At 48.0% G+C, this 16130-nt stretch overlaps 1 protein-coding gene across 2 annotated transcripts; it reads left to right on the top strand.

Annotated features, from left to right (window-relative positions):
- Positions 1 to 1853: 1853 nt before the first annotated feature.
- Positions 1854 to 14265, top strand: LOC135819736 (retinol dehydrogenase 12-like). 2 transcript variants are annotated; one of them, XM_065332994.1, is made up of 8 exons: positions 1854 to 2150; positions 3929 to 4100; positions 6134 to 6168; positions 6726 to 6914; positions 8999 to 9140; positions 10663 to 10789; positions 12854 to 13397; positions 13446 to 14265. In XM_065332994.1, the coding sequence occupies exons 1-8, from the start codon at positions 1992 to 1994 to the stop codon at positions 13509 to 13511; spliced, it is 1434 nt and encodes a 477-aa protein (XP_065189066.1). In that variant the 5' UTR covers positions 1854 to 1991; the 3' UTR covers positions 13512 to 14265. The 2 variants fall into 2 exon arrangements, with proteins under 2 accessions (XP_065189066.1, XP_065189064.1); XM_065332992.1 differs by having other exon boundaries at positions 12854 to 14265.
- Positions 14266 to 16130: the final 1865 nt, after the last annotated feature.

Consider the following 16130-nt stretch of genomic DNA (forward strand, 5'->3'; position numbering starts at 1 on the left):
CGATAGTGCGGGTTCGAATCCCAGGTTATGTCTTAAAAAAAAGGATTTTTTTAAAGAATTTATAATATCCCTATGCTTTTTTTTTGTCTAGGTCATCAAGGCAAAAAAAAGCATAGCGTAGGGCCCTGAGCTTCCAAGCTCTCTCGTAGCTGTGCTGATGAAATACATGGACTCTGCCTACAACCAATGCCTACGTGTGGTAACTGGGTGCACCCAATCCACACCAATCAATCTCCTCCATGAATGTGCTGGTGCCCCCACTCTCACTACCCGCATCGCGCGCCAGGCCAGCAACATAGCCAATACTGCCAAGCGACACCCCACTCCAACTCCATCTAGGCACGTTCTCGCATCAACTCCTCCCAAGCAGCGCATCCGCCTGAAGAAGACCACAATCATGGCGTCAGATGGCAGAGCAGAATCTACCACAGGCACGCTTAGAAACTCTGCCCCAGAGTACACCAATGATAGGATGTGTCTGTTCACAAGTCATCCTGCTCCCGGTGTGATGAGCCCCGTGCCAAATTCATTGCTGCAATGGAATGCCTTGATGATGTGTATCGGATGTGCCAAGCCCCGCGCCGACTGGTGATCTGCACAGACCGGCGGCAGTGTTACTGAAGATGGAGTTGGCGGTGGTGGCTTTCTTATCGAAGAGCACTGTAGCAATGCTGTTGCAGCCAGAGCGGTCGAATGTGGCAGTGTACCGGCTGGGAAGATCGCTACCTCGTTTACCATGGTTTACGGCGGAGGCAGCAGCGGCTACAGCGGCCCTTAAAGCAGCACTCCCAATGGTCAACGCTGATACAGATATCGTCCTCATCACGGACAGCAGGTCGCTCCTCGATGGCATTGTGGGTGATCCATACCATATGAGCCCCGATGTGACCTCATCCTACTCCGCACTGTCCGATGTTGCGGAACAGGCCAGATCTGCTCACGTGGTGTGGGTCAGCAGTCATTGTGGCATCACATGATCAAGGCCCAAGACAGGGCAGATCATCTTGCCAAGCTGGGGTGCGATGGTGACCAGGGTAACATCGACCTGCCTGTTCAAACAGCTCTAAGTAAGTTCTTGCTAAGACTTTATACTACAATTTGTAGTAATCAGCGAATGGATTGGACACAAACTATTTTGCTTAGCTTATTATTATTATTATTATTGTAGAAAGGAAAAAAGACATTATGGATACGAGTTAAGAGTAACTCTCCATCACTGTAACATGATACTTTATACAGTCAGAAAGTGCAATAACGAGGCACAAAACTGACAGAGTACTGAGACATTCGACGTCCTGACACCTAGCTTCAACACATCTCCGTAGCGCTAACCGACAGCCTTCCAACTTGGAAGGTTACTCTTAACTCGTAAATGTCTTTTTTTTCCTTTCTACATTTATTTATGGCTCAACATCCGAGTTTCAAATTATTGTTATTTTTTCTTCTTATTTTGTTAGGGATTTCCCAACAGGCAATGTTGCCTTTTTACTGGGAACCCTAAAGTAAAAAAATACAGGCCTCTAGTATTTATTTTACTTCCGGCACCTTTCTACTGTTTCGGTTGAGCAATAATCAGATATTTATCGTCCTTTCAATTGTCTCTATTTCTGGCATCTTTGTTTTGCCGGATACCAAAGAAGAACACTCCCGGCCGTCCGAGATTTCTCAACTGTCGAACCAATGTAGGTTGCCATTGTGTCATCCGGCGTTTGGTCTAGCCGCCCCTTTTACAAAAGCCGCCTTGGCCGCGGCCAATAAAACTCTGAGCAGCAGACGGTACGGAAGACTGAAGTGTGGGTGGACCAGGTACTGTGGCAGTGTGGGCCTACATTATTCATTGTACGAGTGTGGGTTTCAAAAAGAGTGTTTTTGCTACGACTTGTTGGGACTGTTTTGCAGCCCAATTATTTTCCCCCATCGTGCAGCAGTTTTCTAGTTCCCATCAAGCCTCGGCCTCGTGGAAATACTGCGAACATTGAAAGGACGCGACCATGGGGGCAAACTTGTCGTTCCCCACTGTGGAGTTGGCTGGCCGTGTAGCTATCGTCACGGGCAGCAATACGGGTACCGGTTATGAGACTGGCAAAGCCCTGGCACGCATGGGTGCCAAAGTGGTCCTGGCTTGCAGATCGCAGGAGAGAGCAGAGCAGGTCAGTGATACCACTAGCACTCACTCTTGCAGAGAGCACATTATTTTTATTTTAGTTTGCTTATCATCTCGTTGTACTGATGATTCAAGTAGTCGATTTAGTTTGATTGAATGGACTTTGACAAGGTCAAGCCAAGTTCGTACAGTTTCATACGAACTCACTGATTGGCCTCGTACGTTCCGTTGCTGACGTTCTTACTCGCCAGTTGTCGAATGCAGTATTTATGTTCGTGATGGATGCGCTCGCCCGGAAGTGGGCGTCGGAATGTTCAGGAAGGCAAAAGATAGCACGCAACCGATTTCAAATTTCGAAATGATTCCAGCCCAGTCTTCATGTGGGATTGTTGCACTTCAAACGGTAGTACTTGTAGTACGGTCCCTGTGGTCAGGTGGTTGGGTCTCAGCAATCAATTTAAATTTGTTACAGTACAATACTCTTCTAAATTGGAAGGCATAGAGAGATAGTCTGATAGCACATAACCAGTGGGGGGGGGGGGGGGGGGGCACATGAGTGACATGCACCTGCCATCCTACACATATGCGGCCGTGCACCCCCCCCCCCCCCCCCCCCTCTAAAAGGTGGACCAGCAACGCCCCTGGGAACCATGACCGAGAAAGAGAAGCGCCAACTTCAAATCCTACACGCGCAATAGATCATGCCGCTTCTCTCCTCACAACTAGTAGCGGACTCACACGGCATGAAAATGAACGAAACACGTTTGTGTAAAAGTGGAAAAGCTGCCCGTCGGAGACACGCGGACGACAGTCCCGTGTGTACCATACTCAAGTATTTTCACTGGTTTTGCAAGCACGCAAAGCACAAAAGTGGGCCTAGGACCCCCGAGCAAGTTTATCAAGATGTTGCACGCATGTTGGTCACACGAGTAAAAAGAGTACCGCACACGTGAGTTTGCGCGTTGTGTGAGTACCCTAGATTAAAATGAGCAACTTATCTGGGAGAGTAGACCGGACTGTAACGCCAGGCATACCTGTACTCAGGGGCGTCACCGGACCCTTCACAGGGGGGGGGGGTGCACAGGAAAACACGAAAAAGTTCGCTGATGGCAGGCCCGTCGCACCGACTTTGGAGGTGGGGCGGCCATGGGGTACGAGGGCCTTCACCGGGGAAAAATTTCAAAAATTGAAGCCAATTGCAAGCATTTCCGGGCATTTGGTGCCATTTCAGTGTAACTGCAATGAAAGACTTTTTGATTCTGCAACAAGCCAAGAAGACGCTACGATCGGGGACAAGAATTCTTCATTGTCCTCCCCCGGGAAAAAAATTCAAAAATTGAAGGCAATTGCAAGCATTTCCGGGCATTTGGTGCCATTTCAGTGTACATGTAACTAGGGTAACTAGTGTACGAGTCGTACTGCCTACTGGTCATGTACATGCTCTCGCTACATGCACTCACGCCGCGTCACGCGATCGCGGCAGCGCAGTACAACTAGTTTTAGTGCATGCAGTTTATTAGTAGATTCTACCAGCATGCACTACACTTTTCATAACCAGGAGTTCGCAAAAAAGCAAGGTCGAATTTTTTAGGGGGGTGCACGTGCCCATCACGGGTGACGCCCCTGGTACTCGTACCGTACCGGTTGTGAGAAAACATGGGACGCGATGGTACGGTTCCTAGCCAGCCCAGCCTGAAGTCAGTCATGTGAGCGTCCCTTGGTGTGGCTCATACCGCATGTCCGCACCTCTTAACGTCTAAAGCCATGGCGGTATATTCGATTGTGAAGGACATACACCCCCCTCTCTGTACCGTGCACTTGCAGGCAATTGAAAAGATGCGTGGTGAAGTTCCGGACAGCACGCTGGAAGTGGAGTTTGCGCCGCTCGATCTGTCATCGTTCAAGTCAACCGTGTCGTTCGCTGACTGGTTTCTAGGAAAGTACGACAAGTTGAACATACTGTGCTGCAATGCCGGATACCTTGGGCAAAACTACCGTGAGTCCCCGCTGTTGTGTCGGGTGTTGTTTGATGTGTATGTGTGTGTGTTTGTGTGTGTGTGTGTGTGTGTCCGCCCCGAACCATTTCGTCTCCCGTACGCCAGCAATTGCTATTTTGAAGCGCTTCAGCTCCACCACTAAAAATTCAAGTGTGTGTGCGCGCGCGAGTGTGCATGTGTGTGTGTGTGTGTATACTAGGGGTGAAAGTCGGCACTGAGATCCCGAGTTCGAGTACTCTGATTTTCTCCGATCGAATATTCGAGTATTCGAGTATTCTTGATATCCTAAAAATCGCACACCAACCGCCTTAAAAATCACATGATACAACCCTGATTGAATCGATTGGCAGTTCTTTTCTCGGGTGTATTGGTTGGTGGGTCATTTGGGCTCTCTCTACTCGTGTACAAATGTTCATCACACAGTCTGCACATCAATATCTGCTGATTGCTGCTCTGAAACTGCAGACTTCTGTGGTGAATGCATGTACCACGTATGAGCGAGTACTCTGATTTATTCCGAGTACGATTATATTTGAAAAATCCAAACGAGTATTCGAATATTCGGTATAATTGTTTCACCCCTAGTGTATACAGTCCGAATTTTGTACGGTCAAACCGCAATCTTACACAATACTTGCGCCATAACCCCTCTGAGGCCTTTACCGCAAGCATCTTTTCCCAGGAAATTTAAAACTGGAATTTTGCAACTTTTTTCAAGAAGGGGCGGGGGCGAAACGGCCATCGGCACGGACCATGCAGTCCGGGTTTTTGTGAGTACGCTGTGCCTTTTCATGCTAAATAGCCGGTTGATTAGAGACTATTTATAAAAAGTAAAAGGACCAAGGAATATTATTACAAGTTACACGAAGTCCTTAAGGCAAAAATTAAAATTTCACCAGTTGTAGTCTTCGGGGTGCTGAGTCGAATGGTCGTGGTCCGAGGAAGCTGAGACGCTCCCTTCCTACTTGAATCCCAATCGAACTCGCGCACTTCCACCGAAACTGGGTGACTGCGCCCTACTAGATGGGGATTTGTATGCAAAATGTCACTAAAAGCGCCATTTCGTTCTTATAAAAGCACGGATGACCGCGATTGGCCCATATGTTGTAGTCTTTTGGACGCTGAGTCGACTGGTTTTGGTCCGAAAAGGCTGCGATGCAGCGTTCCTCCTTTATTCCCAATCAAACATGGTTGAACAAGCGGTCACGTGCTCCTGGGTGCCCAAATCACCTGGTCACCACGCCAGCAGGCGACAACTTTCACACCAAGGTTCAACTCGAGTGACAGGACTGCACCCAAAAAAGGTCAAACAGGCTAGTAAGTTGTACCCTGCAGGCACGGTGACCAGATGACTGGCGTACGCAGGAGCACGTGACCGCTTGTTCAACCATGTTCGATTGGGAATAAAGGAGGAACGCTGCATTGCAGCCTTTTCGGACCAAAACCAGTCGACTCAGCGTCCAAAAGACTACAACATATGGGCCAATCGCGGTCATCCGTGCTTTTATAAGAACGAAATGGCGCTTTTAGTGACATTTTGCATACAAATCCCCATCTAGTAGGGCGCAGTCACCCAGTTTCGGTGGAAGTGCGCGAGTTCGATTGGGATTCAAGTAGGAAGGAAGCGTCTCAGCTTCCTCGGACCACGACCATTCGACTCAGCACCCCGAAGACTACAACTGGTGAAATTTTAATTTTTGCCTTAACTTCCCCTTTAAGTCCTTTTTACTTTTTATAAATAATCCTTAGCTCTCCATCCGAGTTCATTCTTGATTATAGACTGGTTGAACATTTGTCACATGACTATAATACCGGACAGCCGTGTTGGTTCCAACTCCACTCAACTCCTGCATCTATGGGTCACATGATGTCCACCATGTTGGGTCCACTTTTCACACGACATGATCACTTTTCTGCACAAATCTCGTCACATGACCAAGATGTAAAATAAAAGTTAATAACAATAATAATAATGTGAGACCACTCTGTATCCAACTGCTTCTTTGTTCTTTCTCTTTTCCATTCCTTTCAGGAGTCACGGATGACGGTTTCGAGTCCGTTTTTCAGGTATGTATGGAGGCGTACACTTACCGGTACTCTTCGTTAACTCTGTCCAGTGCAAGACTAAATTCATTTCAATTGTAGAGTGGCGTTTTTTTCTCTCGTGTTACGTCCTCTATTGAACCGGCTCACGAAATGAGTGCCTGGCGTTTGAATCTCTTACGCTCGAGTGTTCACGCGCGCGTGCGTGTGTGTGTGTGTGGTCAATTCATCAGCCTTGCAAGCTGTCGAATGGTGCGCTCCCAGCAGAAGTTGCTATGTCTAACATCGTTTGTTCGCCAACATCGCTTCAGCGATGGGCAGGAGTATGAGTGTGTGTGTGTGTATCTGCTCGTTCGTGAGTGTGCATTTTTTTTATTTCTCCTGTCAAGATCCTCTGAAGATAATGGAGATCATGGGTGCTCTCTCTCTGTCTGTCTCTTTCTGTCTCTCTCTCTCCTCTCTCTCTCTCTCTCTCTCTCTCTCTCTCTCTCTCTCTCTCTCTCTCTCTCTCTCTCTCTCTCTCTCTCTCTCTCTCTCTCTCTCTCTCTCTCTCTCTCTCTCTTTCTTTTTGTTCCATCCAGACCAACTACTTGAGTCACTTTGTACTGATCACTCGGTTTCTGCCGATTCTGAAGACCTCAGGCCCAGACTCGAGGATTGTCTCTGTGGCTTCAAAGGCCCATCAGATGGGAGCATTCGATCTTGCACGCACTCAGGAGGAACGGCAGTTTGGTTCGATGCGTACGTACGGTACCAGCAAACTCTTCCAGGTTAGTCGTTGGTACCAAGAGGATTATGAGAAGAGCGGGGCAGTCGCAGGGCTGTAGCTTGTGCCGATTTTTCAGAAACACTCTGAATTTTTCCTGGTTGTTCCTGCAAACCGACCAAAAGGAATCCTCACCTTTTCACTTGGATTGTTCACGAAAGGGCCCTATTAAATCTGTTGTTTCAGGCTCTGACAATCCTCTAAATGATTCAGCTTTATAAAGGCAGCGCTGCCTCCGTACTCCACGGCCCCTGGCCGGGGGACATCCACAGATCACGCTCAGATTTTTTTCCAGCAGAAAGTTGCAGCCCTGCAGTTGCTCCCAAGGAAATCCAGCCACATGAATGGGCCCGTGCCGCTGCGCCAGTGCACTCGGTATTCCAAAGGCAGGGGTTGCATAGTGACTGTCTCCTATGAGGCTGGATTTCACAGGGCAGCGGGACACGTGAGTGTGCAGCTCCGGGTGAGTTGCTGTTACGGTGAAATTCCCGACAGTACTGTAGTGCGCTTCTTCAGCAGCATCGGCCGCGCAGCTATACCGTCCGTGACAGTTTGCCATGCTAGATTCGCATTGCAGCACTCTGGGCTGCCCATACTGTTGCCAGCGGGCGTTCCACGCTGTTTTGTTTCGCAGAACCTGTTAAAGTACTGGTGATCAGAACTCGTTAAAAAGAGTCACGGTTCGCTCGAGGCTCAGGTAGACTGAGTTTTCAGCATCCGTAGGAACGCCACCATCTTGCAAAGATCTAAGGCGCAGATGCAGCTCCTAAAGCGGTGGGAGGTGAGTAGATCAGCCCACCGGCAACGTGGTCAAAGACCAAAAATCCCATTCACTGCATCCATGTTTCGCTTGTGCCACTCGCTCATTCGAACCGTATTGTAAATGTCTTGAAAGACAACTGGGTTAGGTGCGTTGGTAAAGTCCAAAGATGATTGTCCTGTGACTTTGACTGTACCGTACAGATTCTTGGTTGGAGGGAAACAAATCAGCACGCGAAGCGCAGACGCCATTGTAGTTTCGACTAGGCCTCTTTCGTACCATTAGTAATGGTGCGAAAGAGGCCTAGTCGAAACTACAATGGCGTCTGCGCTTCATGTACAGTGCTGACTGTACAGTCCAATATGCCCTAACCGGATGCCCTTTGTGCAGCGGAAAAATGTCCTGATACTAACCTCCTCTCCCCTGACTCACTTGTGAGGTCTGCATTCGCCACTAAGGTGAACAGGCATAGTGGTGGCCTGCGGATGCGAAGGCTATTTTGTGTGTTTCTGAACATTCAAGCGATGCCGACGCGGATCCCGCGAATATTATTATTATATTATTATTATATTATTATTATATTATTATTATAATATTTAAATATAAACTGGTTCGAGGGAAAGAGACAAACGGGAAAAGTCTGAAGAAAAAATTGACTGTCACCACCAGGACTCGAACCAGGGACCCTCGCTTGAAGCCAGCGATGCTCTAACCACTGAGCTATGGTGTAGTCGTCATCCCAGCAGAGGCCGTTCAACATTTTCTTCAGAATTCGTAACTCACACTTCCTGTATTATAATATTATTATATTATTATTATTATTATTATTATTATATGACAGAGTTTTGCTTGATGCAGGGATGCGCATTCGATCCATGGCACTTTGGTGCGTGACAATTTGTCCGGTCAATACAGTTGGTACAGGGTGCGGCGAACACATGTTTTACTGTAAAAAGCCATTTGTGCCTGGGAGAGTGGTTCGGTTCGGTTTGCCAGAATCTTGATTTGCTGGCATCATGGCATCATGGCATCATGGGTGTGTGTTCCCGGGTTTGTCCGCCTTAACCATTTGCTGTGCGTTCAGTGAGGTTTAGTGGGGCTGTAGTGCAGAGTTTTACTGCAACTGGTTTATCAAGTTGCCTGTTGTCGTATGTGTGTGTGTGTGTGTGTGTGTGTGTGTGTGTGTGTGTGTGTGTGTGTGTGTGTGTGTGTGTGTGTGTGTGTGTGTGCATGCATGCATGCACGTGTGTGTGTGTGTGTGTGTGTGTGTGTGTGTGTGTGTGCGCGGCTATGTGTGTGTGTGTGTGTGTGTGTGTGTGTTTTCTCAGATAATGATGACTGGAGCTCTGCAACGTCGCTTGACCGAGAGCGGCGTCAACGTATCCAGTGTTCACCCGGGTACCGTCAAGACGGAGTTCGGAAAGGACAGCAGCGTTGTAACCGCTTTCTACAATGTCGGCTTTGCGCTGGGTGAGTTTGTATTGCTGCGTATGTGCATGTGTGTTTTTGGGGGGGGGGGAGGGGGGGGGGGAGGGTCATCAGATACCTTGCTTGTCTATATGCGGTTTGTAACGTGTGGTATGCAAGTTAATCTTGCCGTGCTGGTGCAAGTTTACCTTGCCATGTGGGTGCTAGTTTGTCCTGGCAGGTGGGTGCATGCAAAAAGGTTTTTCGAATGTTCAGGACCTTTGACGTTGTGTTTCTCGTTTTTGTTTTTCCCCATCCCATTAGGCCATCATTTTTTATAGCTATGTTTCGCGTCGTCCGCACGCATACGTTTTGATTTTTTATCGGAAAAAAATAGAAAAAAGTCGAACATGCACAGTGAGTGTACGATCGTGCGAGTCATCAGTGCAGTGTGGACTGGTTGCATACGGCGAAGCTGGGATTCAGAAATGGCCCCTAGGCCAGCGTTGGTAATTCGTTTGTTCGGCATCTGGGAGCAATATTCTAAGAGCTTACACCAGACCGCATTGATCGCCTCAAGCTGAGAGGATGCGTCGTTCCGGAGCTCTTTGCACCGCTGCTGAAGTCTGAGTACAATGATCCAGCGAAGCATGGGCACCAACGGTTGCCTCCTCTGTCCAAAGTGAATATTTACTCATGCTGATAACCCAGATGTTTTGCTTTGATGTACGATTTTTCTGTCGAATGTACACTGTACACCATGCACGAGTGCTATGTACAGTGCATACACGTCTGATGAACCTTTTTTATTATTTTGCAACTTTTTATTTTTGTCCACCTCTCGCATAATTATGATTCTGGAAGTTGAACTGACGCGAAACATAGATATAAAAAATGATGGCCTTACCTCTCTCCCACATGCACACGCATAGGCATGTGCATGTGCACATACCGTATTCACCACATACAAGTGCATGCCCTTATATGCGGGAAAAATGCGCTTTTTTCTTCATTTCACGACGAAACAAATGTTCCGGATACTGTATAAGGGCGTGCCTTTAAATATGAGTATTCAAGTCTTCAAAATGCACTCCTGGGTCTGTGTTTCTTCATCTTCATGCCTTTATATGTGGAGGTGCCCTTGTATTCGAATATAAGTGCATGCCCTTTTATGCGCGTGTATACGGTGTGCCTAATTGAAAATAAGTACAAAATTGTTCTCAACATACAGGTGTTTGGATGATGTCATGATGATGTCATGTTTTGATTGTAGTCAAACTCAGCCCATGGCATGCCTGGTCATGGGGCTGTTGCAATGTTTCCCCAATACCACCTGCAGTTTTATGTATCTGGCTCTGGGCCTGTGTGTGTGTGTGTGTGTGTGTGTGTGTGTGTGTGTGTGTGTGTGTGTGTGTGTGTGTGTGTGTGTGTGTGTGTGTGTGTGCCAGTAGTGCTTGTGACCCGCATTGTGTGAGACTGCTATGATCGCACTTTAGTGTTTGTAGAAACGCAGCTTTGTGAAGTTGCCATGAAGTGTATGGTGGGTGTGGTGCATCCGTCTATGTTCTTTTCGATCTGTGTTTAGGTACCATTCGCAATGCAGCTGAAGGGGCCGCGACCATCATCTACGCCTGTGTCACACCGGAGCTGGCCGAGCAGAATCATATGTACTTTGAGTCCTGCAAACCAGCGTTCTCCAACGCACTCTCTCGGTGAGTGTTATGCAGGACATTGCATACAGGTTTGGTGAGGAATGTGTGCTCCTTTTTCGAAGCGATCACGGTGACCAGGCGACTGGTGTACGCACGAGCACGTGACCGCTTTCTGTGTTCGATTGGGAATAAGGGCCGAACGCTGCATCGGACCAAAACCAGTCTACTCCGCATTCAAAAGACTACAACATATGGGCCAATCACGGTCATCCGTGCTTTTATAAGAACGAAATGGCGCGTTTAGTGGCATTTTGCGTACAATTCCCCATCTAGTAGGGCGCAGTCACCCAGTTTCGGTGGAAGTGCGCGAGTTCGATTGAGAATAAAGGAGGAAGGGATCGTCTTAGCTTCCTCGGACCAAGACCATTCGACTCAGCACCCCGAAGACTACAACTGGTGAACATTTGATTTTAGGGTTTACTTCTCCTTTAAGTTTAAAACTGTTCGGGCCATTTTTCAATGCTACAGTAGAGGCGCGCGCCCAAGAACGTTGTTTCCAAGGCGTTAGCCTGGGACGTTCTTATTTTGTCAGCAATCTGGCTGCGTTCTTATAGCACGTTCTTAGAAGCAATCCGTCCTGGGTCATATGTATCCCACGAGCTGCCAGAAAACCGACACCGCCGCTCTTAGCTTTAGGCTGTGGCGTTCTTAGAATTTCAGGCTGGACGCTCTTGGGCTCCACGTTCTTCAGCGCTCGACTCTACTGTAGTGTGCTGGTTAATGCTTGACTGTAAGTCTATAAATTGGTGGCATAGTCAAGTGTCGGCCTCCCACATTTTCGGCCGCAACAAATTTTCGGCCCAATATGCCCAGGCCGAAAAATAAAAATAAAAAATAATTAAAAAATTCGACGGGTTCGCGTAAAGGGAAAAAAATACATAAATATGCGCCGAATAATTCTGTTGACTTACAGTAGCGTATTTGCTGGAGTATAGTGCGCACTTTAGATGTACTATTTCAGGCCCCAAATCGCAGGTGCGCACTATGCTCCGAATATGAAAGTGCATGTGCATGCACTTTGAAAATTAGTGCAATGTATCCAACGACTGCGAAGTTTGCCGCCTCTGAACCGGAGCAAACCATATGACTGTGTGCATTTCTAGTGTCTACAGCCAGCTTCAGTGCTAACATATGATTGGTTAGAACCCGATCGGTAGCATGTGCATTATCAATGGAAAATGGTTGATATTGTACTGTCGATGGTGCTCTCAAATCTAGGCTGCGCATTATACTCCAGATATGCCTTGAATCGCCAAAATGTTACTCAAAAGAGAGGGTGCGCATTTTGCTCAGGTGCGGGTTATACTCCGGCAAATACGGTACACAGCAAACGCAGACTTACTTGTGAAGATCAGATTTCACTGAAAGACGCGGTAGTGCAATCACCTGCACTGATTGATTTTAATTCTCAGATTTTATTTGAGTTTTATCCACTCCCTACGTATTTCTATCTTTCCTTATCCTATTGGTTTGGGTAGACTCCCATGCTAGGTATCCATTTACCTCTGGAGAATCCGTAAATAAACAATACTATACCAAAATACAATACTGCTGCTACAGTCAGGCCTCGCTTATTCGGTCCTCTTTTATCCGGATCCCTCGCCATCCCTAAGAAAATAGCCGGTTACAGATATACGGCATGCGTGATGCATCCAGCATGATCAGTGTTCGATTACTAGTATCCGGTTCCCTCGTCTGTCCGGACATTTTTGTGGAAAACGGATGTGTGCGGTTAAGCGAGGCCTGACTGTACTATCACGTTGCATAATATTACCCGCCTGGATCTCTTGTCATGGAGTCGTGTGGCGCTGTTCCAATAGCCTTGCTTTGCTCTGCTGCCTGGAGCATACCTGCCAACCTTTGCAGACCTGAGATCGGGACAATGCCATACCTCTGTATGACAATGACAATATACATGTAGCTGTGAAGCATTCGATTTTGGGGTGCTTATTGCCACCGTCGATATTGGGACGGTCCCGGCCGAATCGGAATGGTTGGTAGGTGTGCTGGAGCTATTGACACGGAGTGCAATCTTCTTGCCTTTGTTTGCTGTGCTGCCTGCAGGGACGAAGCCAAGCAAGAAGAGCTCTTCAACTACTCTCTCAGTCTTGTCAAGGATCTGCTCAGCGAGGACAGTGTCAAGATTCTGGGAATCGACCTGGACGCCGTGACCAGTCCACCACCTACAGGCGGCCCCATCGCACCACCGTCACCGGCTGAGGCCAGTGCAGCCAATGCCGACGCCAGTGCGGGAGCTGAAGCGTCAGCGGCAGCTGCTGCATCTCCCGAGGCAGCTCCGGAAGCAACCCCCGCCGCCGTGAGTGCGCCCGAGGATACGCCTGCCATGGCAGCCACGTCTACCGCTGACGAAACCTCCACTGTGCAGGACACGCCCAACGAGCCAGAAAGTGCTCCGGAGGCTGAGGCTGTCACTGAAGATGGCAATGAGCCCGAAAAGCCATGCGAAGCAGCAGCTGCACCGGAGGCTGAGGCAGTCACTGAAGATGGCAATGAGCCCGAAAAGCCATGCGACGCAGCTGCTGCACCAGAGGAAACAAGTGCTGCTGCAGCAGATGAGAAGTCAGCAGAGGAGCCAGCAGCCACCGAGGTACCTGCAGCAGAAGAGAAGTCAGCAGAGGAGCCAGCAGCCACCGAGGTACCTGCAGCAGAAGCCTGCGAGGAGAAAGCACCCGAGGGGGAAGATGTTGCAAAGGATGAGTAAGACGTCGCTCCGCAACGGCGTCCTCTTATCCCACCGAGTTTCGGTCACGGTTAGAGTTGTGCAAATACTCACATTCTCTGTCTGTCTCTCTGCATCTCTCTCTCTCTCTCTCCGTCTTACGGTAGATATCTCTCCCCCCCCCCCCCCCCCACACACACACACACTGTGTGAACATTCACAAAAATTATCCCACTTGTTTTCTTGTACATTTCGATTGCACGTATAATAATCTAAGTCTGCACACTAGCACACTAACTATGGTAAGTATGTGTACGTGTGTAGGCTAGTGTACTGCTGGTAGTGTACAAGTAACTGTCATGGATATGTTTGTTTTACTCGTGTTTTACGATAGCAATAAACAATTACTGCAGTGCAGTGTTGTCTACTCTCTTCCACCGCATCATTCGACATGAAAGAGGGGTTTCCCCCGCTCGTTGTTTTCTTTTCACTGGACAGACTACAGGTGGATGACTTCATTTTTTGGGCGTTTTCTAGTTATCTGGTTTCGTAATATTGAGAGATTTTATTCCTTCTAAAACGTTGAAATGGTGATGATCGTAAGATAGAAATGTCATAATAATTAAGATAAGCGACGCGGAGACAGCTAGCTATCATTATTTATCATGTTCCTTATCAATTCTGGGCAGGAAAGTGAGCATTATGACTCCCACCCGGTCGTATTCAAGACCTTTTACATTTTTATTTGCTATTGTCGTAAATTTCTCGTGTTGTGTTAATAAAAACGAAGGAGAGATTTTCGCTTGTTGGCGATGTGTGGTTTGTGGGCCTCATTTGCCGTCAGTGTGCGTAGTGAACATGTTCATCACAAAGCCTACATACCCGATTGCACCTATCCCAATATCATCGCTGCCTCAGTACCGTATGAGTGAATCACCCATGACATGATGGGCGTGTGATGATTATTGCTGCACAAAAGTACATGCACACTCAAACGTCTCTTATCCGGACGCCACAGATACGTGCACGTCTCTCTACCGGGCACCTTCAGCTTGAGTTTCCCATGGCAAAAACGCTTCGAATTTGGGGTTTTTTAACTTTTTTTCGTGTGCACAAGTGCATAATCCCCCCCCCCCCCCCCCCCCCTGTGTAATCCACACAATTGCCATCAATGGATTTTTTTATTTTTTATCCTGGACATGTGCAATACGTGCCAAATAGACTTCTTCAAAAACTGATATGGTACGTAGTAGCTGAGCTGACTTAGAAACGGGCAGTGCCCGGTCCCAAGGCGCTCGGATAAGAGACGTCCGAGGTCCGAGTGTATGAAGACATCGAGGGCTGGTAGACCTGGCTCGGGGGGGGGGGGGGGGGAAGACCACCCACTTCATTTCCGGTACCGTCAGGATTCTGAACATCCTGTTTAATATGTGCAGTCTAACAGCAACAGTGGTTTTGACCGTATTAAAAATGAGAGGGATTGTAAGGCTCGAGATTCACACACAAGATTCACACTGCTCTGCTCAATGAAATCCAGTCGAGTAACACTCAAGTTTGCGCCTTGCACCATTTCTCAGCCCAGTGTTCGCAGCTGGTCTATGGCTGCCCAACCCCCGGCGCGTACTTGAGTGATGCGACTGGATTCCATTGAGCAGTACTGGATGTACATGGTACCATCAAGAGTACAATCATGGTTATGTACTCTTGATGGTACCAAGAGTATATACCCCCCCCCCCAGGGGGTTATTATACTCTTGTTCCCCAGGGGGTTATTATACTCTTGTTGATTACATCATTTTAGTGATGTAGTGCGTACAAGCAGGATTCAAGCAGGTCTCTTTCTGCACAACTGCAGCTCAGTGGTAAGCACTACGCCATTTCCCACCTCAGATCTGCGCCAAAGCAATAATTATGATGTAATCACGGAATTCTGCCGTGACAGACACCCATGGGCCATAGCAGAAAAGGCCCCCAAGCTGCACACTCTGGTTTTCATATACTCTTGGCACCGTCCACCATGAACATCAACTCAATCAAGCACAACATCATGTGATATCATTCGCGCTGTCGATAAAGGCTCCTCATCTCAACTCCCAGTTACCTGTACGGTGCTGGCACGACACCCTTCTGGCCTGGCCACTGTCCAAGCAATTCATAGCTGCAGACCCAAGCACAAGTGACAACCGGATATCAATTCAATAGTCAATGTAGTAAACATGAGGAGTAGACCAGGACTGGCATGCAATCCAACATGTAACAGAACACTGAACTGTACAGAATATCGTGAGCGGACACCTGTCCTGTCCTTGAACATTGCCGTAAAACGGTCACATGTCGCCTCATACGAGGGGCCGGACACACACACACACACATGCACATACGATACCACACACACGCGCGCACGCGCGCACACACACACGCACACACACACACACACACAGACTTTTAAACACCAAAGAAGTGAAAGACAAGGCGCACTACCTGAGACGCATGGCAGGAAAAAAGACAGTGCACAAACAGAAAATAGAGAAAGACAGAGCGGGGATTACGAAAAGCATAGAGAGCAGAGGGATTGAACTTCAACAGGATGAGGAAAACTCTGAAGAACAGAATGACGAAAATCACAGCAGTCAGGTACACATTATACAACAGATAACAAAT

The sequence above is a fragment of the Sycon ciliatum genome, chromosome 6 (genome assembly GCF_964019385.1).
Source record: "Sycon ciliatum chromosome 6, ocSycCili1.1, whole genome shotgun sequence".
In the NCBI taxonomy this organism is placed as follows: Eukaryota; Metazoa; Porifera; class Calcarea; order Leucosolenida; family Sycettidae; genus Sycon; species Sycon ciliatum.